Source organism: Macaca mulatta, chromosome 16 (genome assembly GCF_049350105.2).
Source record: "Macaca mulatta isolate MMU2019108-1 chromosome 16, T2T-MMU8v2.0, whole genome shotgun sequence".
In the NCBI taxonomy this organism is placed as follows: domain Eukaryota; kingdom Metazoa; phylum Chordata; class Mammalia; order Primates; family Cercopithecidae; genus Macaca; species Macaca mulatta.
This window is the reverse complement of record NC_133421.1, coordinates 45100761-45118186: the sequence shown is the minus strand read 5'-3', so window position 1 is coordinate 45118186 and position 17426 is coordinate 45100761. Positions and strand designations below refer to the sequence as shown.

Here is a 17426-nt window from a genome sequence, read left to right as displayed (position 1 = left end):
CATTTTAGTTTCTAAGTGAGTAGATGAATTGGTTCATGACTCAGCCACTTAAGGCCCTTATCATCCAGTTCGACTGCAGCAGTTACCCTGATTATTTTTGACTATATAGATTCAAATAGTTTTTCTCAGTCACAGATTGTTTAAATTGCACTCATAATGGATTGTTGGTTAAAGACAAAAAGCATATAGAACATTGCAATACAGCAAATTAATAAATTATTAAAACAGTAAATTTTATCTCAAGATAATTTTTACCACATTTATAAGTTGCATTATTCTAATAGAAATGTATGTATATGTATATGTATGAATGTCTTATCAAAATGTCTCTAGTATTTGAAATGCCCGGGTTAAAAAAAGGAAACAGTGATAATTAGAAATTTAGTTGATTTTGTTTTTTTTTGCGGGGGGGGAGGTTGAGGGACTAAATTGCACCTAAGTGTTTATAAATAGCAGCCTGAAACCTCCTTATTTAGATTTTCATTTGAAAACAAAGCTCAAACATTATAAAACAAAAACAAGTTGATTTTTTAAAAAGAGCAGAATACAAGTTTCTCAAAATATCAGGTCAGGGAAGCAACCCCTCTCTCCCACATTTTTTATACATAAATTAAATGTTAAACTTTAAGCTATATATGCAGTCCTTAAAGTCCATGTACTTTAGAATTTGTAAAGTATGGTTTTTATTACAAAATTAAACACTGCATTTATCTTATTAACTTAGAAAATTCAGTTTGTCTTTATGTACCAGTAATATCTTAAAGGTATTCAACTTTATAATACATGGTTTAATAATATACTCATCAAAATAAAATGCTTTTTCTTCAAATTATTTCTCCCATATGTAATGCAAACAATTTAACCAAATGACCCAAAAGAAAAATTCCCGGCCAGGCGCGGTGGCTCAAGCCTGTAATCCCAGCACTTTGGGAGGCCGAGACGGGCGGATCATGAGGTCAGGAGATCGAGACCATCCTGGCTAACACGGTGAAACCCCGTCTCTACTAAAAAAAAAAAATACAAAAAACTAGTTGGGCGAGGTGGCAGGCGCCTGTAGTCCCAGCTACTCAGCAGGCTGAGGCAGGAGAATGGCATAAACCCGGGAGGCGGAGCTTGCAGTGAGCTGAGATCTGGCCACTGCACTCCAGCCTGGGCAACAGAGCGAGACTCCGTCTCAAAAAAAAAAAAGAAAAGAAAAAAAGAAAAATTCCCATAGGGATTCACAAAATTCAAAAATCTAGCCAGGCATGGTGGCTCAGTAATCCTAGCACTTTGGGAGGCCGAGGTGGGCTGATCACTTGAGGCCAGGGGTTTGAGACCAGCCTGGCCAACATGGCAAAATCCCATCTCTACCAAAGGTACAAAAATTAGCCAGGCATGGTGGCAGATGCCTGTAATCTCAGCTACCTGGGAGGCTAAGGAGGGAGAATCACTTGAACCCAGGAGGTGGAGGAGGCCGCCACAGGGAGCTGAGATTGCACAACTGCACTGCAGCCTGGGTAATGGAGTGAGACTCCATCTCAAAAAAAAAAAGTGTATATATATACATATATATATACACATATGAAAAAAGTTTGAGAGTTCCTCCACAAATTATTCGAAATGCTGCTATATGGCAAACTGCTGGAGATAGAGTTACTGGATCAAAGTCTAAATAGACACTAACTTGAAAAATACAATCCTATGAGAAATGAGTGCAAATTTCCCAAGACTGAAAAGTCAGGAGTAGGGAAGAATCTCCTACTGCTCAAACTCTGTTTGTTCTGAGGGATGACCTGTTAGTCCTACTGTAAGCCAGCCCTCACCAACTACCTCATATTTTACATGGAGGCCACAGTAATTCAGACCGTCAAGACCGAGATAAATAAAAATACGGGACCTTTTTGTGATCTTAAGTTGCCATTAAATGTTTGGTGACTCAGATAATTTGGCTTTGGATCTACTGTACTGCTAAGACCCACAGGCCCTCCTCAGGGGAAGAGCTCCCAAAATAATACTTACCAGGCCAGCACTAGAACAGTAATTCTTAAACTATAATGTGCATCAACATTTTAACATGCCAGGAATGCCACTGAAAGTGCAGAACCCAGAGGCCATACTTCAGAGATTCTGATTCATTCTATCAGAAGTAGGGCCTAGTAATTAGTATTTTTAACAGGCAGCCCAAGTGATTCTGATGACGGTGGCCCCTAGTTCATAGACAGAAAAACATGAAGACCTCTCTTCCATGTATCACAAAGAATAATTACTAACGTCTAGGTATTTTTTTGTTTTATTTTGCTTTGTTTTGTTTTGAGACAGAGTGTAGGTCGTGTTGCCCAGGCTGGAGTGTAATGGGGCAATCTCGGCTCACTGCAACCTCTGCATCCTGGGTTCAAGTGATTCTCCTGCCTCAGCCTCCCCAGTAGTTGGGATTACAGGCGCATGCCACCACGCCCGGCTAATTTTGTATTTTTAGTAGAGATGGGGTTTCTCCATGTTGGTCAGGCTGCTCTCGAACTCCTGACCTCAGATGATCTGCCCACCTCGGCCTCCCAAAGTGCTGGGATTACAGGCATGAGCCACCGCGCCCGGCCTCTGTTTGTATTCTTTACTGACTTGAACCGACTACTGTATTGACTTTCTGTGTAACAGGTAAAATGATAAATTTTTGAAATGAAGCCTCAGATTCAAGAGTTGGGTTTTCCCCCCAAAAATATTTTTAATTATACTCCCATTTTACTTAAAATTAAAAGCACTAAGATTTCACGTATATATACTTCACTTAATTCACAGCACAAGTAAAAACAGTATTAATTAACTCTACTATAGAGACAGAAGAAAAGCAGTATGAAAGAAATTTGCTCAGTCATGTCCTGAATCAGTGGAAGTAGCATCATCAGAACCTCACTACCCAATTAAGTTAACACAATTCAGCAGACCACATTGCATCCTAAACTTAAATTGGTACTCACCAGCCATAAATATTTAGGTTCTTATTTCACAAACTTGAGGAAAAAAGAGAACCAGGTGAAAAGACTTACATGGGCATACTTATTCTTTTTTTCCTTTTTTTTTCCCGAGACAGTGTCTCACTGTATTACCCAGCCTGGAGTGCAGTGGCACGACCTCAGCTCACTGCAACCTTTGCCTCCTGGGCTCAAGCGATCCTCCCACCTCAACCTCCCAAGTAGCTGGGATTACAGGCGTGTGCCACTATGCTCAGTTAATTTTTGTATTTTTTGTAGAGATGGGATTTTGCCATGTTGCACAGGCTGGTTGAACTCTTGAGTTCAAGTGATCCGCCTGCTTCGGCCTCCCAAAATGCTGGAATTATAGGCGTGAGCCACAGCACCCAGCAGCATACTTACTCTTTTATGATAACTTCTCAGACTTAATTAATTAGACAGAAAAATTAATTGGATAGAAAAAGCAAGCCTTCAGGTGGGCTCTGTGGCTCACACCTGTAATCCCAGCACTGTGGGAGGCCAAGGCAGGAGGATCACTTCAGGTCAGGAGTTCGAGACCAGCCTAGTCAACATGGTGAAACCCCATCTCTACTGAAAAAAAAAAATTAGCTGGGCGTGGTGGCATACACCTGTAATCCCAGCTACTCAGGAAGTTGAGGTAGGAGAATTGTTTGAACCCAGGAGGCGGAGGCTGCAGTGAGCCGAGATCATGCCACTGCACTCCAGCCTGGGTGACAGAGCTAGACTCAATACTGAAAAAAGGCAAGCCTTGAGAAATTGCTTATTATTTATAGTATGAAATAATCATCCACAAAGACCTCAAAACTAGCAAACACACATATACATATGGGCTTATGCTTAATATTGCTTCAGGCAGGGAATATGTATTCTCCAAGTCATTCTTAACCTTCAGACTAGAGGAAGCATAGCACAGCGGACAAGACCATGGACCTTAGAGCCAGACATATCTGAGTCTGAGTTCTACCTCTGCCCCACAATAATTAGGCCTCTCTGAGTTTCCTCATCTATAAAAACAGAAATAGTTTACTAACCCTTGCTAGGATTAAGTGAGTTTCTAGCCTGTCCTGTTCTAGGAAGCTTATGAAAATTGCATCTAAGGCTAAACAGCATTAATTGAAACTAGAGTCAGGAAACTGCATGCCACAATGGCCTACACAGTTTCCATGGGAGATGGTTAAATGTGATTCTAAGGTTTCAAACAACCAATATGGAAAAGAAAGCTGATCAGGCATGCTACACTGATACACAGAAAATTCCAGAACTTGTCAGCAATTTGATGGGGCTTCACAAAGAAGAAAACATAATAAAGTAATGACTTTGATAACAAGCTAACAACAGATCCAAATTGGGTAGTTTTCCATGACGACTGTTATTAGTACAGACTGATAGTATTCGCGTAATTTAGTAAAAGCAATTTTATTAGGGGCCAAAAACAATGCAGTACAGGTATCCAGATGTCTATTAATAAGGCTTGATTCAGAGGTGAATTTCAGACTATCTGTAAGAACAGCACTACGTTGTATCCTTTAAGTAATCCTTCCTAAATACTTTATCTCAGTCAAATTTTGATAAATACTTAAGAGGTAATGAGACTGAGTGTGAAATCTGGCCAGAATGCGTAATACAGCTCTCCTATGGTGCCTGTTACATACAAACACATAGGCCTTAACAGACAATGATGATAGGGTTGAGAACTTGTGAAAACAGAGGAAACTACCAAACATACTTGCTTGGATATTTACAGTAAGCAGAGAGGAAGAAAGGCCAAAATTCTCTTTAGAAATTGTTTTGATCAAATGTGAGCTGCTCTAATTCTGTCATTCTATGTGACCACTTACAGCAAGCTTGTCCAACCTGGGGCCACATATGACCCAAATCAAATTCATAAACTTTCTTAAAACTTTATGAGATTCCTTCTCTCTTTCTTTCTTTCCTTCCTTCTTTCATTCCTTCCTTCTTTCTCTTTCTCTTTTTTCTTTTATTCTTCCTTTCTTCCATCCTTCTTCTCTTTTCCTTTCTTTCTCTTTCTTTCTCTTTCTTCCTTCCTTCCTTTCCTTCCTTCCTTCTTTCTTCTCTCTTTTTTCTTTTATCTTTGTTTCTCTCTCAATTTTCTCCCTCCGTCCTTCCCTCCTTTCTTCCTTCTTTCTCTTTTGCCTGTTTTACATTTCAATGTGTAAGCAAATGGTGATTAAAGGACAATAGGCTTAAAATATTCTTAAAAAAAAAAAAAAAACTTTATGAGATTCTTTTGCAATTTTTTTTTTGGGGGGGCTCATCAGCTATTGTGAGTGTGTTTTATGTGTGGCCCAAAACAATTCTCAATTCTTCTTCCAACGTGGCCCAGGGAAGCCAAAACATTGCACACCCCTGACTTAGGAGTTTAAAATTAAAACATGAAAGAGTGCAAAAAATAAAAAAAAAAAGTGGGGGGGGTGGGAGGAATAAAGAAATTGTTTTGAATTCATCTTAGAGATTCAAATGGGTTAATCAAGGATCCAGACACAGGAAATCAGAACACTCAATTCAATACTAATATTAACCACTGATGCTTATAAATTGCTTTGCTTCAGGCAGAGGAAGATGCTTAAGAAAGTTTTTAAAATACTTCAAAATAGCTTGTACAAATAAATTATTTTAAAGTTGTACAAGCTCATACAAATAAATTTTTTAAAGTTGTAAAATTAGTAACAGGAAAAATTATGGCTCAGAACTAGGCAAAGTACTGTGAAAGGGTTTTAAATTTTGATTACGCACCAGTATAAAGGGATGAGAAAGAGAGAAAAATGGTAAACTGGATATCTGAATCATATTCCATTTGCAGATACACATCTTAACCCTGACAGCCTGCTAAAATGCCAGCCTGTTAGCAAATCCAATTAAGAACATTACTAAATCATGAATGGACTGATGATCATTATACCAGTTATACTAGAAAACCTAATTATTTTGATTTCTGTGGATCTAATATAATGACCTGATCTTTAAGGCCAGCTGCCACTTTCCTGAGATCAGAATCCATCTAAACTTCTTTTCTTCTGACCAAAAAAATCAAGTAATTCCAAGGAGATCCAAATATATCAAATAATTCAAGGAAGCAGCATAAGCACTTAATTTCCAAGAGAAAGGCAAACACTCTGGAAGGTAGAACAATGAATGAAACTTTGCTCAGGCATCTTTTATCTGCACATGGTACTTTCATTTGAAAGCTGAAATGAAGTCACAGTGAAGCAGGTACTATCAGACCATGTCATTTTCATCTAAGTATGTCCTTCACTAAACTAAGAGTCTAGGTTCAATTTTCATGAAATATGAAAAGTAGAGTCAGTCAACTCATTTAAAAGCCATACAATTAGCTACAATTCAGCTGAACAAGTTAAAAGGCATTGTTTTAATATTTTAACAAGATCTAAAGGTCATACTTCCTTCAAACAAAACTTCCCCAAATGAATCCCCTAGGAAGAGTTTCATAATTTCCTACAATTTGAAACAAGACAAATCAACATCTCTCTTTTTCCAGATTTCTTACCTGTGTTGCCAAACTCAAGACCTGCTGGACTAGCTCCTGTGTTTCTGATGGTTTCTTGAGAAACAGCTTCACTATGGCAGTAAGCAGAGTGAGTTGCACCTAAACAGACATAATTTGTGATACAGTGAAAGAACGGCACTGGCATTATTCCCTGCCATCATCTCCAAAGTGGTGTTTCCCCAACTATGAATTACCATGGAGCCTTTCTGATTTTGGTTAAGAGACAAAAGGCTGAAACTCAATATCAACAAGAGCAGTCAAAAGTATTCGTGGGAAATACAAAGGTATTCAACTGAAAACTCTATCCTTTTATCCTCAAAATGCATTTTTGGCACAAAATATTGCTTGTTTCTAAGCCAGATAGTTACCTGTGTTTATTATTATTACTATTATTATTTTGAGACAAGGTCTCCCTCTACTGCCCAGGCTGCACATTCATAGCTCATTGTAGCCTCAAACTCTTGGACTCAAGCAATCCTCCTGCCTCAGCTTCCCAAGTAGCTAGGACTACAGGTGCAAGCCACTACATCTAATTTTGTTTTTGTTTTTGTATTGTTTGTAGAGAGGTAGTCTTGCCATGTTGCCAGGGCTGGTCTCATACTCCTGGCTGGAAGCAATTCTCCTGCATCAGTCTTCCAAAGCGCTGGGATTACAGGCGTGAGTAACTGAGCCTGGCTTACATTTCTTAAAGTATATGTTAACATACTGATGGTGATAATATTGGCTCTTGAGCAAGTCCTTCATTATTTACTTCTACCAAAAGCTACAATTTGGGGGGAATTATGGAATCATCTGTCATACTGGGGCAACAGCCAGGACAGTAGAATTATGTCAGGTTACAGCCTATTAAGAGTTGGATGCTAAACCACAAAGCTATTGACTTGTACATACTCCTTGAATTAGGTCTATTAAAATTGCTATGGTAGATTACATGTATAATTTTCTATTTGCTTTGAGTACAAATGCCAAGAAAAAAGGGCTTAATAATTTATCGGCTTCCTGGTCCCGTGGCTCTAATGTTGGTAGGGGAAAGTGAGAAGCAGTCTCAGAATTTTCATTCAAAGATAATCTTTTCAAACCTCACCACAGCCTCAAATGAAAAATCCCTGCTGTAATGAGCCACAGCCATTACTAACAGAAAAGTGTAGTCATTTTTAGGTGACAGAAAATAAAAAAGTAGTGGTAACTACTGCTCTAAGCCAGTGGTTGTCAAAGTGCGGTTCTGGATTAACAGCAGCATCAGCATCACCCTGAACCTTGTAAAACATACAAATACTTAGGCACATCTCAGACTTACTGAGTCAGATACTGTCAGGGTGAAGCTCAGCAACATGTGCTTTAAAAAGCCCTCCAGGTGTTAATAATGCTTACTGAAGTTTGAGAACTACTGGTCTGAGTTATGTAGGTTTTTAACATTAGAAATCAGTAAAACTGGCACGGTGGCTCACACCTCTGATCCCAGCACTTTGGGAGGCCGAGGTGGGTGGATCACCTAAAGTCAGGAGTTCAAGACCAGCCTGGCCAACATGGTGAAACCTTGTCTCTACTAAAAATACAATAAATTAGCCGGGAGTGATGGTGGATGCCTGTAATCCCAGCTATTCGGGAGGCTGAGGCAGGAGAATCGTTTGAACCTAGGAGGCAGAGGTTGCAGTGAGCCAAGATCCTGCCACTGCACTACAGCCTTGGCAACAGAGTGAAACTGTCTCAAAAAAAAAAAAAAAAAAATTCAGTAAAACTGGCCAGGCGTGGTGGCTCATGCCCATAATCCCAGCACTTTGGGAGGCCGAGATGGGTGGATCACCTAAGGTCAGGAGTTCAAGACCAGCCTGACCAACATGGCGAAACCCTGTCTCCACTAAAAATATAAAAATTAGCCGGGTGTGGTGGTGCACACCTGTAATCTCAGCTACTGGGGAGGCTGAAGCAGGAGAATTGCTTGAACCTAGGAGGCAGAGATTGCAGTGAGCCAAGATTCTGCCACTGCATTCCAGCCTGGACAACAGAGAGAGACTCTGTCTCAAAAACAAAAACAAAAAATCAGTAAAACTGAAAAGGGACATCCCTGTTGGCAGAAAAATGAACATACTATATATAAATATAGACATAGAAGAAACTGCCTATAACCTTTGCTTTCTCTGAAATCTCCCCAAAGACATCTAAAACCACTAGGAAAGACAAGAGACAAGAACTTACCTGGGTGCTTTCATCGTGAAAACCCTCCAGGAAGCTTTCTAGTAACTCATCTGCATTGTCAATTCTTTCAGCATATTCTCCCACAATCCAAATCATAGCTGCTCGAGCATCTGGCTCATCCAGCGAGTCTAAGTTCTCACATAGAGTGGCAATGATACTTTCATACCTGATGTGAAAAAAATGAACTATGGTTATTGAGGGCCAAACTAAGAACTATATTTAAAAGTGAAGGCTAAAGGCAAAACCACAAACAAGGAACCCTAAACCAAACCACCAAACTGTAAAAGCTTTTAGTGAAGAGAACGTACAGGTTTTAAGTCAGAAAATGTTAATGCCTTAAATTTCCCTTCAATTATTTTTTAAGATCTAGACCTTAAAACCTTTATAAAAATTCATCAGATGTTCTTTTGTTTTGTTTTTTGAGACAGGGTCTCACTCTGTCACCCAGGCTAGAGTGCAGTGGCATAATCACAGCTCACTGTAACCTCAAACTCCTGGGCTCAAGCGATCCTCCCTCCTGAGTCTTCTGAGTAGCCAGGACTACAATTGAGTGCCACCACACTCAGCTAACTTTAAAATTTTTTTGGTAGAGGTGGGGGTCTTGCTATGTTGACAAGCTGGTCTCAAACTTGTGGCCTCAAGTGATCCTCTCGCCTTGGTCTCCCAAAGTGATGAAATTACAGGTGTGAGCCACACTGCCATCTGTTCTTTTTACAAGGAAAAATTAACCCGTGGTGTAAGATAATACCACTACCTTGTATTTGTAACAATCTTTCATATATGTAGATTAGAAAATTTTCCTATTGTTCCATTTTGCCTTCACGGTAGAGAGGAATAGAAATTCCACTTTATTTTTAGGCAAAATGAAGTTAGACAACAACGGTATCCAGACGAGAAATGGTCAATCTGTCCCTTAATCCACTTATCTCTCCTTTTTATAAAAGAGATCTTTCTTTATGTTAGTTCTTCTAAAGGTACCTGTACTAATGACTTATTTCTCCAAAGAAAGAAGTAATTCAAATACTTATTTTTACGTATCTATTGCTCTCTCAGGCTTACCATGTTGAATCCATCTCCTTGGCTAATGTAGTTTTAACCATTAGAATGACTCTGTATAATAAATTAGATGCGGACAACTAAATAGTACACTTAACTAAGTATCTGCCTACTTCTACTGATTAAACCAGGCTCTTGATTGCTTTCTTAAAAGTAAACCATCCTAACTCCTTATTAACCATAAACCAGAAATGGACACATTTCCCCACCAATCACATTCAGATACACATCTTCACCCTCAATCAATAAGTTTAAATGTCAGGCACAGTGGCACAGGCCTGTAATCCTAGCTACTAGAGAGGCTGAGGCAACAGGATCACGTAAGCCCAGGAGTCTGTGTCCAGCCTGGGCAACACAGTGAGATCCTGTTTGAAAACAAACAAACAAAAGTTAATTAAAAAAAGTTTAGGCAGGGCATGGTGGCTCACGTCCATAATCCTAGCACTTTGGGAGGCCGAGGTGGGTGGATCACTTGAGGTCAGGAGTTGGAGACCAGCCTGGCCAATATGGTGAAACCCTGTCTCTACTAGAAATACAAAAATTAGCCGGGTGTGGTGGCAGGCACCTGTAAATCCAGCTACTCGGGAGACTGAGGCAGGAGAATCTTTGAACTCGGGAGGCAGAGGTTGCAGTGAGCTGAGAACACGCTACTGCACTCCACCCTGAGTGACAGAGTGAGACTCTGTCTCAAAAAAAAAAAAAAAAAAAGTTTAGAGACTGACCCTCTTCTTTATTGGGAGTCAAAAAGTACGTGGTTCTCTTTCCAAAAGAACTATTTCTAAAATTTTTAAAAATATACACAATGCTTAATAAACCACTACCTTGCCAAAATATATCTACTAATTCTTGAGCCCACCACTAAGCTAAATTACTACAAGCTGTTTCATTTAACATTATCTTTAAAGACAATCAGAAGCGGGCCGGGCATGGTGGCTCACACCTGTAATCCCAGCACTTTGGGAGGCCGAGGTGGATGGATCACCTGAGCTCAGGAGTTCGAGACTAGCCTGTATCTACTAAAAATACAAAAATGAGCCGGACATGGTGGCATGCACCTGTAATCACAGCTACTTGGGAGGCTGAGGCAGAAGAATCACTTGAACCTAGGAGGTGGAAGTTGCAGTGAGTCGAGATCACACCACTGCACTCACCTGGGCAATAGAGTGAGACTCTTGTCTCAAAAAAAAAAGACAATCAGAAACTTTAGCACAAGGTATCTCTATGAGTATAAGGCAAAATGAGATTTAAGATGCTTACAAAACCTGCTCTTATTTCATTTTCAGGTTCCTTAATTACTTGTTTTCAAAAATCAAATCTAAAAAAGTATTTTTTGCTGCATATACTAAGAGGCCTCAATCTGAAAAACTTGTGAAGTGAAAATGTAGATTATTTTAAATATCTGTATGACAGTAACTAAAATACTTCAGAAAAGGCATGAGACTGATAATCTGTTATATGTTCTGTAATTCTCTACAATGTAGTAGGTAACATGCAAAGTGAATAGCAGAGCTGTTACCTTCCTGGCTTTTATGGTAGGGTGCTATATATCATCCAAACTTATACATTTCTGAGAAGAAAAGGTACACAATCATTAATTATGTCTGGATAACAAGTATAAACTGAGAGTATGCCTAAACAACCTAGAATATAGATATCCTATTTAACAGTAACTTTGCCATCAAAGAATCTGGTTAACTTTAAAATATGTCAATAGACAATGCATACTCAGACAGAGTTTCAATTCTTCCTAAAGAAAGCAAGCAAAGTGAAAACTCAGGTTTTAATCCCTGTACTAACCATTTCATGTTTCCAATTTTTAATAAAGTATCCTATTATAACCAGGAACATTCAAAAGAGTAATTCTTACCTAGGCAATTTCAAAGTGCCTTACTTAAACATTTTCTAAGTAATTTGAGAAACAGGGCTAAAAGTATTTGGACATACTTGTTGGGGTATTTGCGGAAGATGTCCCTGATGACAACAATTGCTTCTTGGACCACATAATTCACTTTGGTCTGGATTAGATCAAGCAATGTGCTTACACAGCGCTCTGCAGATTGCTGGGAAGAATACAAAAAATGAGAAGTCAGATGATCTATGCGATAACACCACCTCAACATAAAAATTTTGAAACATGCAGGTGCATCAACTAAACTAAACTAAAAGATCAGGCACTTAATTGGACCAAGCTACACTAGAGGCTAGATACCAAGCTATATGATGCAGTTTCATTCATTATTTGAACGGATAGATGAATCAGTTCAAATGAATCCTTTGAATACAAACAAAAGGATATTCCTCATGATGTATAAACATTTGAAAAACATTTATGTCAGGGATATTAATTTTCAAAGGAAATTATCATCTCAACCATACTGCCAAGGCCTGGTGGCATGGCGCATGCCTGTAATCCCAGCATTTTGGAAGGTCGAGGCGGGTGGATCACCTGCGGTCAGGAGTTTGCGACCAGCCTGACTAACATGGTGAAACCCTGTCTCTACTAAATACAAAAAAATTAGCCAGGCATGATGGCGCATGCCTGTAGTCCAAGCTACTTGGGAGGCTGAGACAGGAGAATTGCTTGCACCTGGGAGGCGGAGGTTGCAGTGAGCCAAGATCGAGCCATTATACTCCAGCCTGGGCAACAAGAGCGAAATTCCATCTCAAAACAAACAAACAAAGGCCAGGTGCTGTGGCTCATGCCTGTAATCCCATCACTAGCACTTTGGGAGGCTCAGGTAGCTGGATCACGAGGTCAGGAGTTCAAGACCAGCCTGGCCAAGATGGTGAAACCCTGTCTCTACTAAAAATACACAAATTAGCCAGGTGTGGTGGCAGGCGCTTGTAATCCCAGCTACTTGGGAGGCTGAAGTAGAAAACTGCTTGAATCCAGGAGGCAGGGGTTGCAGTCAGCCGAGATCGCACCACTGCACTCCAGCCTGGTTGACAGAGCGAGACTCTGTCTCAAAAACAATAACAACAACAAAAAAAACTACCATTATAGCCAGGTGCAGTGGCTCATGCCTGTAATCCCAGCACTTTGCAGGGCGAGAGGTGGGTGCATTACCTGAAGTCAGGAGTTCCAGACCAGCTTGGCCAACATGGTGAAACCCCATCTCTACTAAAATTACAAAAATTAGCCAGGCGTGGTCACACATTCCTGTAATCCCAGCTACTTGGGATGCTGAGGCAGAAGAACTGCTCGAGCCCGGGAGACAGAGGTTGCAGTGAGCTGAGATCGTGCCACTGCACTACAGCCTGGCTGACAGAGCGAGACTACGCCCCCAACCCCACCAAAAAAAACTACCATGACAGTAGTATGGCAGAGGAGTAGGAGTGACATCCAATCACTGTATATACAAAAAGTCCAGAAACAGAGAAACACACACACCCATCTTGGACAGCCAGGAGATAGAAATAAGAAGAATAAGCCATCATAGGAGGAAAGAATAAGAATTAAAGAATAAGCCAAAGTAGGAGGTCTTTAACTGAAGTTCATGGATGAGTGGAGATAGTAGAGGGTGTCTTTAAACCTATTGAAATGAAATCGCCCAATTTTGTAGGAGCTGTCAAGCATATTTTCCAGTGAGTGGGTCTACAACTTCCATTACATTTTCAAAGTTACGCGTGATCCAAAAAACTCCAAAGTACTGTAGTACTCGACAATTTACCAATTTTGGGGCTATGAAACTTAAAAGTCTATGGCATTAGATAAACAACAATTTTCCATAGCCTACAATTAATCTATAAAATGGAGTTTTATCTGTTAATCTTTTATTAATGAAGATAATATGAGAGAACACAAGTGAAAAAACAAATGTACAGAAACTATAAGTGATCATTTTTTAAAGAGAGAGATACCAGAACAGAGATCCTAAAAGTCAAGGACCAGCCTGTCATATATTACAATGTACTATAATGGGTCACCCCATTATATGCCTCCTGATAAGATATAACAGGAAGTACAGCGAATCACCTAATAGGTATTCTTGCTAAAAATTCTGAACAAGAAAATTACCAAGCCTCCAGATTTAATTATCTAAAGAGGATGGAGGAATAGATAGAATAGCATCACTAAGATACAACCAGCCAAATCCAGACTCTGGGAAATTCTATAAGCCTAATGACCCAGTTCCTTCAATATCTGGCACCAAAATAAGTAAGTAAAAAGGCTTAAGAGACATATTATTCAAATGCAATGTGCAGACCTGAGATACGGTCTCACTCTGTTGCCCAGGCTGGAATGCAGTGGCATGATCTTGGCTCACTGCAACCTCTGTCTCCCAGGTTCAAGTGTTTCTCCTGCCTCAGCCTCCCAAGTAGCTGGGATTACAGGCGTGCACCACCACGCCCGGCTAATTTTTGTATTTTTAGTAGAGACAGCGTTTCACTGTGTTGGCCAGGCTGGTCTCGAACTCCTGGCCTCAAGTGATCCATCCGCCCACCTCGGCCTCCCAAAGTGCTAGTGTTACAGGTGTGAGCCACTGCGCCTAGCCTAGACCGTATTTAGATTTTCATTTGCACAAACAAATTGTAAAAAAGACGTTTTTACATAATTAGGGACAATTGAACACGGACTGAGTATTCAATAAAATTAATAATTATTGTTAGTTGCTGGGCATGGTAATGTGATAATATATTTTTTAAAGTATCTTGTCTCTTAGATATACACACTGGACTACTTGAGTAAGATGATATATGGGACTTGTATTAGCATCCCACCCACCTGAAGGAAGAGGAAGAGGGAGAAGATAAAACAGAAACAGTAACATCAGTATTTGTTCAAGATGGGTGATGACTACACAAGATCTCATTATTCAGTTTTACTTTATTGTATACCTGAAAATTTCTGTAATAAAATCTTTAGAAGTACTATAACAATCGAAACCACTACAAGCAATTTAATAAAAATAAAATTACACCTTGAGATCATTTATATGAAGTTATATATAGGATGGTTCTGTTGTACCATGAAATGATTCTGCAGCCTTTTTTTTTTTTTTTTTTTTTTTTTTTGAGACAGTCTCGCTCTGTCACCAGGCTGAGTGCGGTGGCGCAATCTCAGCTCACTGCAACCTCCGACTTCCTGGTTCAAGCGATTCTGTCTCAGCCTCCTGAGTAGCTGGGATTACAAGTATGGGCCACCAAGCCAAGCTAATTTTTGTATTTTTAGTACAGACAGGGTTTCATCACGTTGACCAGATAGTCTCAATCTCCTGACCTCGTGATCCGCCCACCTCGGCCTCCCAAAGTGCTGGGATTACAGGTGTTAGCCACCGCGTCCGGCCGATTCTGCAGTCTTTTATGTAGTTTCGTCCTTCTTCTGATTCTATTTATGTTTTCTATTTTATTCATTTTCAGCTACTAACTCCTTTGCTGTTATTGCAACAGCAAAACAGTTGGAAAAATTTAAATATGCTATATTTATTAATATTATAATTGTTATATTAATAAATTATGTAGTATGTAGAATATGGGCCACTGTAAGCATTGAATTACCATAAATTAGTAATACAAGTAAGTGCTTAGCACAGTGTTTGATATAAAGTTCATATTTAGTAAATCCTTAGTATTATCATTAAAATGAATACAAATAAAAGGATGTTCTTCATGATGTATAACATTTGAAAAACATTTATGTCAGGGATATTAATTTTCAAAAAAAATTATCATCTCAATCATACTGCTTTTGATTTAAAAAAAACTACCGTTAAAGCAGTATGGCAGAGGAACACAAGTAAACATCCAATCATTGTATATACAAAAAGTCCAGAAACAGAAATACACATCCAAAATTCAATATATGATAAAGACAACATTTCGTAACAGTAAGGAAAGAACAATGTGTTCTGGTGTTTGATCCACTCTACTCATATCTTTCACTAAAATTATTTCCCAGTTGATTAAAATTACCCTTAAACATATAAAACAAGGGCTGGGCCCAGTGGCTCACACCTATAATCCTAGCATTTTGGAAGGCCAAGGCGGGTGGATCATGTGAGGTCAGGAGTTTGAGACCAGCATAGCCAACATGGTGAAACCCTGTTTCTACTAAAAATACAAAAATTAGCCAGGCATGGTGGCGCATGCCTGTAATCCCAGCTACTGGGAAGGCTGAGGCAGGAGAATCGTTTGAATCCGGGAGGCGGAGGTTGTAGTGAGCTCAGATTGCGCCACTGCACTCCAGCTTGGGCAACAAGTCAAGACTCCATTTCCCCATCTACCCCCCAAAAAACATATAAGACAAAATCACTGCCATAGAAGTAAAAAAAAAAAAAAGGTGAATTTTATATAACTTTAGGTGAAGCACAATTTTCTAAGTGTGCCACTGAGGAAAAAAACTGACTGAGAAAAGCTGATACAAAAATCTAAACTTCTGTGAATCAAGAGAGCAAAAGAAATCTAAAGGACAACAAACTGAGAAAACAAATGCTAACTAAAAGAAGGGTTAACATCCCAATTACAAAAGACTTTAAAACAACAATGTGGAAAAGATAACATATCGGAAAAAGGTGCACAGGACATGAGTGAGCAAGTCCCAAATGGCTAATAAGCATAACTGTTATGAAAAAACATTCACTTCAACTAGAGTTCAAAGATTTAGCTGCAAGGATACTCCTTATACCAACATTTGGAAAAAGAGTAGAAACAACTTTAAGGTCCTATAATAACGGATAAAGTTACAAATTCAGTAAGTTATCAAGTAATCACACATTATGTCTATAGAAACTAAAGATGACATAAATTTTTCTTTATAACTTGGATCAATGTCCATGATAGAGCATGCCAAAAAAAAAAAAAAAAAAGTAGAGTATAAAACAAAGTAAATAAATAGCATTTGTGGAATGATTTCATTTTTATTAAAAAATACATCTTTGTATAGAATACTATATAAACAAGGATATAAAATGACGTCTACCAGATCACGTCCACTGCATATCTGAGAAGGTGAAACAGAAGACATGGGAGGTGGGGTACTCTATTTTTTGTTTAACTTGTTCTATAATTTTATATAGTAAACAAATATGGTTTTCCTAATAGGAAAAATATATTTTTTGTCTTTAAGAATGACACACAAACCAGTATTTTATTCTAATATATAAAAATTAGAAATAGTAACCACAAAAAAAACAGAAGACTAGGAAGTGAAGAACTCCTGCTCTTAACCTAATGCCTTTACCTCTACCCTTTTTAAAACTGAAAAGGACCAGGAGTATGTTTACCCCTGAAAGAAATAGGCAAAAGTTACTGAACAAAAAATAGTACTATAGGATTGCTTTTTCAGTGCTATTTATTTGCTCAACAGCTTGTTGCTTCCCAAAGCTATACAGAAAGTTCATTACAATTCTTATGCTGCTGATTCTTGTCCCATGGATGAGTCAGTGCAAACCGGCAATCATGGCCTCTCCTGGCCCAATTAACTGTTTGGCTTGGCAACTCTGTCAAACTGAAACCAAACTGAAAACCTTCATGGCTGAAACAGTTATAGGAAAAGTTCTAAGGTAAATCCGGGTAATCTGAGATGAGAGCACTAGATAAGACAGGATTCCTGAAGGGTGACCTTAAGTGTCCTGAGAAAGCTCATTCCTCACATCCTGTCATACTCCCACCAAAGCACGCTCAGTCAAAGGAAGAAGTGAAAGTCATCAGAAGTCTTTTCCAGAAGACTATGGAGAACC

The 17426-nt window shown here is 39.1% G+C and overlaps 1 protein-coding gene across 6 annotated transcripts in view; it reads right to left on the bottom strand.

Annotated features, from left to right (window-relative positions):
* The window catches only part of AP2B1 (adaptor related protein complex 2 subunit beta 1), a 140236-nt gene that overhangs the window by 81442 nt on the left and 41368 nt on the right, over positions 1–17426 (bottom strand). For all 6 annotated transcript variants that reach the window (XM_015119084.3, XM_077970803.1, XM_015119083.3 and 3 more), the window contains exons 10-12: positions 11692–11807; positions 8692–8857; positions 6496–6594 (exon numbers count right to left, since the gene is read on the bottom strand). In XM_015119084.3, the coding sequence (XP_014974570.1) occupies positions 6496–6594; positions 8692–8857; positions 11692–11807 (381 nt within the window). The remainder of the gene's footprint in view (positions 1–6495; positions 6595–8691; positions 8858–11691; positions 11808–17426) is intronic.